This window comes from Oncorhynchus kisutch, linkage group LG16 (assembly GCF_002021735.2).
Source record: "Oncorhynchus kisutch isolate 150728-3 linkage group LG16, Okis_V2, whole genome shotgun sequence".
NCBI lineage: Eukaryota > Metazoa > Chordata > Actinopteri > Salmoniformes > Salmonidae > Oncorhynchus > Oncorhynchus kisutch.
Genome location: NC_034189.2, coordinates 5,366,750 through 5,375,249, shown reverse-complemented (window position 1 = coordinate 5,375,249; position 8,500 = coordinate 5,366,750). Strand labels below are relative to the sequence as shown.

The following is an 8,500-nucleotide window of genomic DNA, read 5'->3' as shown; positions in this document are numbered from 1 at the left end:
TGGCTGACTGATTGATTGACTGGCTGACTGATTGACTGGCTGACTGATTGATTGACTGGCTGGCTGATTGACTGGCTGGGTGATGGATTGATTGATTGACTGGCTGGCTGACTGATTGGTTGATTGACTGGCTGATTGATTGACTGACTGGCTGGCTGACTGACTGATTGGCTGGCTGACTGATTGATTGACTGGCTGGCTGACTGGCTGATGGATTGATTGACTGGCTGATTGATTGATTGACAGGTGTATAGTGTACCACCTGGAGACCAGGATGAGAAAGGATGTGTGTTTCGGGGTGATTGCCGCCACATGGGTACTGAGTGCGGTGCTGGCCAGTCCACTAGCTATCTTCAGAGAGTATGGTACCTTCAATCTGGCTCCAGGACAGTTTATACAGGTAGGTCTCGCTCACACACACACACACACACACACACACACACACACACACACACACACACACACACACACACACACACACACACACACACACACACACACACACACACACACACACACACACACACACACAGACACACACACACACACCCTAACCCTCTCTCCTCTTCTCCAGGTGTGTACAGAGAAGTGGCCGGGCAGCTCGACAGACGGGACAGTTTATTCAATCTCCATGCTCCTCCTCCAATACGTTCTCCCTCTAGCCGTCATCTCCTTCGCCTACGCTCGTATCTGGTCCAAACTCCGTTCCCACATGTCCCCCGCAGGCCGCAACGACCGCCACCGCCGCCGACGCAAAACCACCAAGATGCTGGTGACCGTGGTCGTGGTGTTCGCGGTCAGCTGGCTGCCGTTCCACGCTTTTCAATTGGCCACGGATATCGACAGCTCCGTCTTGGACATGAGGGATTTTAGACTGCTGTACACGCTGTTCCACGTGGTGGCCATGTGCTCAACGTTCGCTAACCCTCTGCTCTACGGGTGGATGAACAGCAACTATCGCACCGCCTTCACGACCGTGTTCCGCTGTGAGCAGAGAATGGATAGTGTGCATCCGAAGGGAGGAAGAGATGGAGGAGGAGGAGGAAGAGATGGAGGAGGGAAGGAAGGAGAGGGGGTAGGGAAGGCAGGAGGTGAAGAAGAAGGATTGAAAGAGGGAGGAGGAGGAGGAGGAGGAGGAGGAGGAGGAGGAGGAGGAGGAGGAGGAGGGACGAAGATGGACCTAGAGGCCCAGGACGTTGTGACAAACCATCTCAATGCTACAGACCTCTGAAACAGAAGATAGACAGTAGGAGAGAGAGAGTAGTAGAGAGAGAAGAAGATGAAGAGGGAGTGAAGGAGAAAGGAGTGAAGGAGAAAGGAGTGAAGGTGAAAGGAGTGAAGGAGAAAGGAGTGAAGGAGAAAGGAGGGAAGAAGAAAGGAGTGAAGGAGAAAGGAGTGAAAGAGAAAGGAGTGAAGGAGAAAGGAGTGAAGGAGAAAGGAGTGAAGGAGAAAGGAGTGAAGGAGAAAGGAGTGAAGGAGAAAGGAGTGAAGGAGAAAGGAGTGAAGGAGAAAGGAGTGAAAGAGAAAGGAGTGAAGGAGAAAGGAGTGAAGGAGAAGGAGTGAAGGAGAAAGGAGTGAAGGAGAAAGGAGTGAAGGAGAAAGGAGTGAAGGAGAAAGGAGTGAAGGAGAAAGGAAAGAAATAGAACGTAAGAGGGACGAGACTGAAGAGACTGAAGAGACTGAAGAGAGAAAATCACTGAGATGGGAGAAAGGAAAGGCTAGAGAGAATAATTGCATCTGTGAATGAACACCTAAGATGAGAGTGAGCGAGAGACAGAGATAGAGAGATTAAACCACTGCTTCCGGAACACATAAATAAAGAGAAAATGTCAGAGATGGGATGAAGCAAAAAAAAACAACAAAGATGACAGAGAGAGAAAAAAAACAATGAAAAAGGAGCTTAAATTCTAACCAGTTTAGTTTGTTCCTAAGTAGGGAACAGCAATGGGCTGGGACTGGCTGGCTGGGACTGGCTGGCTGACTGGGACTGGCTGGGACTGGCTGGGACTGGCTGGGACTGGCTGGCTGACTGGGACTGGCTGGGACTGGCTGGCTGACTGGGACTGGCTGGGACTGGCTGGGACTGGCTGGCTGACTGGGACTGGCTGGGACTGGCTGGCTGACTGGGACTGGCTGGGACTGGCTGGGACTGGCTGGCTGACTGGGACTGGCTGGGACTGGCTGGCTGACTGGGACTGGCTGGGACTGGCTGGGACTGGCTGGCTGACTGGGACTGGCTGGCTGACTGGGACTGGCTGGCTGACTGGGACTGGCTGGGACTGGCTGGGACTGGCTGACTGGCTGGCTTACTGGCTGGCTGGCTGGGACTGGCTGGCTGGGACTGGCTGGCTGGGACTGGCTGGGACTGGCTGGCTTACTGGCTGGCTGGGACTGGCTGGCTGGCTGGCTGTGCACAGGTGATGATGACCTAAATTTAGTCCCAAATGCCAGAATGTTTTTGGGTCGCAGGTTTAGAGTTGTTTGAAAAGTTTGTTGCGTCCCAAATGGCACCTTATTCTCTATCAGGGCCCTGGTCAAGAGTAGTGCACTATATAGAGGAACGGGGTGCCGTTTGACTGTGTGTGTGTGTGTGTGTGTGTATCCATGTGTCTGTGTGTGTGTATCCATGTGTCTGTGTGTGTGTGTGTGTGTGTGTGTCTGTGTGTGTGTGTGTATCCATGTGCCTGTGTGTGTGTGTGTGTGTGTGTGTGTGTATCCATGTGTCTGTGTGTGTGTGTGTCTCCGTGTGTGTGTGTGTGTGTGTCTCTCCGTGTGTGTATCCATATGTCTGTGTGTATCCATGTGTGTGTGTGTGTGTGTGTGTGTGTGTTTCGGCTGTCCCTCGATGTCTTGGCATTTCTATAAGTCAATGGGTGAGATGGTGAAAATGTGAAAGGTGAAGTGATGAGTCACAACGATAGAGAGTTCAGGAAAAAGAATGTGAGACACTGGTGACATTAGGAAAGCATGACAAACCATAGCATGTTGGGGAAACTGTGGCGTGACATGGGCGCCATTTTGAGCCAAGATGGATGAAATGGTGGCAAATCATGATGTAACGTTGATAGACCGACTGAAATCCTTTATAATACATGAATACATAATGAGTACATAATGAGTACATAATGAGTACATAATGAGTACATAATGAGTACATAATGAGTACATAATGAGTACATAATGGATACATAATGAGTACATAATGGATACATAATGAGTACATAATGAGTACATAATGGATACATAATATCCTGGTATTTGTTTTTGCAAGAATGATGCATGGTCATCAGATTTCTAATGTTTATCATAGAAAGAATGTCGACAGCTACATTTCCTAATGTTTTGCTTTTAAAGTTAATCTTGCATTTTACCAGAGAAAAGTAGGCTTGGCTACAACGAGAAAAGTACCAGAGAAAAGCTCCACATCAGTCAGAGTGCTGTCTGCTGATAGAATGTCCGTTAGTGAGTTCTCATTCTCCGAGGGGAGAAGCGCAACTGAAGCACAAAATTAGTCTGATGTCGAGCAGAAATTACAATAAGAAGCATTTTACATTTTTGCGTTTACAAAACACAGCAAGATATTTCTTACAGGACAATCATTTGAAAGTAAAACTTTTTTTTATCAAAATGTTTTTTTGGGGGGGGCAGAAATGCCTTCTGGAACATTTCATGTGCCTTAATAACAAACGTGTATGCCATCTGTAAATACGATTAAAATGGTTAAATTACAAGCCTAGTTAGTTTAGCCACGGAAAAAGTAAGGAACCTTGCCGCTAGCCATGATTGGCTGAGATAATGGGTGGGCTGGACATGCCGAGAGATGAGCTCGGAAAGGTCTGCCATGTAGCAGGTTTTTGTCTATAAGATGAGCTGGTCAGTATGAGTAGGCCATACTTTATAACGCAGCTTTTTTGAAAGATATCACGCAGTAGAACTGCAAAAGTGTTGCTCTCTACTTTCTGTAGGACAGAGTTTTGAAATCAGTAGAATTAGAGTATGATCGCTAAGGAGATGGAGAAAGTTCTGCCGTTTGATTGTAAATATGCAGAGGGAGTTGAAAAGAGAACACACTGAAGGTTGTTGTATAAAACACCTGTCTTCGGATTACATCTTCAAACTAAGGGCAACCGTGACAGAGAGGGAGGAGCGTCCATTCATGTATACGGGTAAAATAATCTAGCTAGCTACATTTTCAGATATTACACATTTCAAATTTAGTCAGAAAGTAGTTTTTTCATTTCAAGTTCAAGCGTACTGTTAGCTAACGTTAGCTGGCTGGCTCGTTAGCTAACGTTATGTGTATGATCTGTGTTGTAATAGTATCTCAGAGGAATTTGCATTGCTAGTTACAGCCTAATGTTAGCTAGATAACATTGAACCTGGTTGGTTAGCTACCTGCAGATTCATGCAGGGTAGTAACGTTATGGGTTGGGATTTTGGTTCGTTTTTTAGCTAGCTAGCTAGCTACATGTCTAAACAAAAGACTCCATTGTGTAACCATTTCAATGGAATGTTCATGATGTCACTGCGAATAGTGTCGATAGACGTAGCTGGTAAATTCGATCTGTCTATCTACTCCGATTTCAGAGCACACTCGTCTCAGTGTGCCAGAGCGCAGAATAACTGATGCATTTACGAAAGCTCAACACCCGTTGAATATGGCCGGTGTCAGTAAACGTTGGACAAAAAAAACGTAACTAAATAGTTGCCCGTTGCAACAGTCACCAACGCCCTAAATAACATACACAGCCTAACCAGCTCTGCCAGGGTGGGTAAAATGGTCAGAGTGGGGTGTTCTCTCATTTGTGTCTGGAAGTAGCTAGCAAGCTAGCCAGGTTTAGCCAGTTAGCTTGGGTGTTTGACTGCCGTTGTGAGGTCAGAACGCTCAGATCAAGCCTACTCCTCCATCAGAACGCCCAGTGTCCGAATTTACGAACGGACAATCTGACGACACTTTAAGTTTCCAAACGCCCAGAGTGCACTCTGCCATATTGAATTTACGAAGTACACCCGTAGTATAAACCAGCCTTTAGTCTTGAAAGCTTTGGTTGTTTAGTACATGGCATCAGCTGTGAATCCTTAAAGAGATGGGTGGGGCTTAAGGCTTAAGAGGGTGTGAATGATGCTGAATGGGTGGGGCTAAAGCTTAAGAGTGAAGTGCTCTCCAGTAGGTCTACCAAAACATTCAAGGACCGTTTTCTCAAAGGTTACAAGTTTATTAAAGCAGCATTACTTTCCCATTGTTCCTCAACTGTAGTGCATGATATACCACAGCCCCTCCTTCTATCCCTACAGCCCCTCCTTCTATCCCTACAGCCCCTCCTTCTATCCCTACAGCCCCATTGTTCCTCAACTGTAGTGCATGATATACCACAGCCCCTCCTTCTATCCCTACAGCCCCTCCTTCTATCCCTACAGCCCCTCCTTCTATCCCTACAGCCCCATTGTTCCTCAACTGTAGTGCATGATATACCACAGCCCCTCCTTCTATCCCTACAGCCCCTCCTTCTATCCCTACAGCCCCTCCTTCTATTCCCACATCCTCTCCTTCTATCCCCACAGCCCCTCCTTCTATTCCCACATCCTCTCCTTCTATCCCTACAGCCCCATTGTTCCTCAACTGTAGTGCACCATTTTCTAGCTCAACATTTCAAATTTTGCTACAGTACATAAGATCGAATCGAGCCGGTCGGTCACACATTGTGTAAGCTTTCTGCCTTGTTTGAGAAGTCAAAGCCACTTTGAATGAGTTATCTGTTCAGCTGCCACTGCTATCTTATCTTTTTCTTCTCTGTTCTCACCTGTCTGCTCCTCCCCCATCTTCTCAGAGCAGGCAGGCCTGTTGCCCTAATGACTCCAGACTCCACACAGACACAGCGTGTACACATGCTGCTCCAGAGCCACTACTGTTCTTCCTTCAGACAAGCGCGCGTCAACACGTTGTTCATTTGCACAATGTCTCTCGTTCACATTCGCTTGTAAATATCCAAACTCAACAAAAAATTACCTTTGATAGCTCCTATCTATATATGTATAACTTCATGAGTTGGATTACAATTTGTTTATTTTTGTTTGGCTGGTTAGTATGTTTAGCTAGCAACCTCCCTGGAAATGTACTATTACTTGTGCTAGTTTTGTTAGCATTCTGGCTTTTTTGTGAGGTTTTTTTTGGTGCCCCTTTGTGTACTAAGCTGGTAATACCGTAAATCCCAGGATGAGAGAAGGACAGTATGGATTCTGCCCAAACCTAATGCATACATAATGTAGGTAATGGTATGAGATGTACAACAACTACGGTTTGATTTCTTTTTAGAGAGAGAGAGAGAGAGAGAGAGAGAGAGAGAGAGAGAGAGAGAGAGAGAAAGAGAGAGAGAAAGAGAGAGAGAGAGAGAATATGTTCCAGAAAGAAAAGGGGGGGGGGAAATAGAGTAAAGTGCCATGGCAACAGGGGCTGTCAACAGAATGTTTGTGTTATCTGTCTTCTGACGAAAGGAGTAATCAGGAAATGGCTGACTCCTCTCTGTAACACTTCATGATATCAAATGACGTTGTGTTTCACTTCAGTGAGGAGGAAGAGATAGAGGGGGGAGGAGGAGGAGGAGAGGACAGAAAAAATAAGGTTATTAAAGATAGTTAAAGTTGGATAAGCTCTCTCCATGAGACAGCGGGACATAAAACAAATATTGTTCCAGAGTGAAAGAGAAAGATACAGAGAGATAGCAACTGTATATAGAGAGAGAGATACAGAGAGAGAGCAACTGTATATAGAGAGAGAGATACAGAGAGATAGCAACTGTATACAGAGAGAGAGATACAGAGAGATAGCAACTGTATATAGAGAGAGAGATACAGAGAGATAGCAACTGTATATAGAGAGAGAGATACAGAGAGATAGCAACTGTATATAGAGAGAGAGATATACAGAGAGAGAGAGCAACTGTATATAGAGAGAGAGATACAGAGAGATAGCAACTGTATATAGAGAGAGAGATACAGAGAGATAGCAACTGTATATAGAGAGAGAGATACAGAGAGAGAGCAACTGTATATAGAGAGAGAGATACAGAGAGATAGCAACTGTATATAGAGAGAGAGATACAGAGAGAGAGCAACTGTATATAGAGAGAGAGATACAGAGAGATAGCAACTGTATATAGAGAGAGAGATACAGAGAGATAGCAACTGTATATAGAGAGAGAGAGATACAGAGAGAGAGAGCAACTGTATATATAGAGAGAGAGATACAGAGAGATAGCAACTGTATATAGAGAGAGAGATACAGAGAGATAGCAACTGTATATAGAGAGAGAGATACAGAGAGATAGCAACTGTATATAGAGAGAGAGAGATACAGAGAGAGAGAGCAACTGTATATAGAGAGAGAGATACAGAGAGATAGCAACTGTATATAGAGAGAGAGATACAGAGAGATAGCAACTGTATATAGAGAGAGAGATACAGAGAGAGAGCAACTGTATATAGAGAGAGAGATACAGAGAGATAGCAACTGTATATAGAGAGAGAGATACAGAGAGAGAGCAACTGTATATAGAGAGAGAGATACAGAGAGATAGCAACTGTATATAGAGAGAGAGATACAGAGAGATAGCAACTGTATATAGAGAGAGAGAGATACAGAGAGAGAGAGCAACTGTATATATAGAGAGAGAGATACAGAGAGATAGCAACTGTATATAGAGAGAGAGATACAGAGAGATAGCAACTGTATATAGAGAGAGAGAGATACAGAGAGAGAGCAACTGTATATAGAGAGAGAGAGATACAGAGAGATAGCAACTGTATATAGAGAGAGAGATACAGAGAGATAGCAACTGTATATAGAGAGAGAGATACAGAGAGAGAGCAACTGTATAGAGAGAGAGAGAGATACAGAGAGAGAGCAACTGTATATAGAGAGAGAGAGATAGAGAGAGAGAGCAACTGTATATAGAGAGAGAGATACAGAGATATAGATATATAGAGAGAGAGATACAGAGAGATACAGATATATAGATATATAGAGAGAGAGATACAGAAAGAGAGCAGCTGTATAGAGAGAGATACAGAGTTATAGATATATAGAGAGAGAGATACAGAAAGAGATGGAGAGATGCAGCAAGCGATACATAGTGAGAGATACAGAGAGAGATGGAGAGAAGAAGAGGGAGAGAAAGAGAGAGAAATATAGACAGGAATAGAGAGACAGAGATACAGGGATAGAGAAAGAGACAGAGAAGGAGAGAGAGAGAGGAGAGAGAAATATAGACAGGGATAGAGAGACAGAGATACAGGGATAGAGAAAGAGACAGAGAAGGAGAGAGAGAGAGAGAGGAGAGAGAAATATAGACAGGGATAGAGAGACAGAGATACAGGGATAGAGAAAGAGACAGAGAAGGAGAGAGAGAGAGGAGAGAGAAATATAGACAGGGATAGAGAGACAGAGATACAGGGATAGAGAAAGAGAACGAGACAGAGAAGGAGAGAGAGAGAGGAGAGAGAA

The 8,500-nt window shown here is 44.9% G+C and overlaps 1 protein-coding gene across 1 annotated transcript in view; it reads left to right on the top strand.

The window, feature by feature from the left end:
• Nucleotides 1-1,885, top strand: part of LOC116353918 (neuropeptide Y receptor type 2) — a 54,536-nt gene extending 52,651 nt beyond the window's left edge. The window contains exons 4-5 of the mRNA XM_031791662.1: nucleotides 247-400; nucleotides 575-1,885. Coding sequence (XP_031647522.1) covers nucleotides 247-400; nucleotides 575-1,231 — 811 coding nt within the window. The 3' untranslated portion in view covers nucleotides 1,232-1,885. The remainder of the gene's footprint in view (nucleotides 1-246; nucleotides 401-574) is intronic.
• The last annotated feature ends 6,615 nt before the right edge of the window (nucleotides 1,886-8,500 follow it).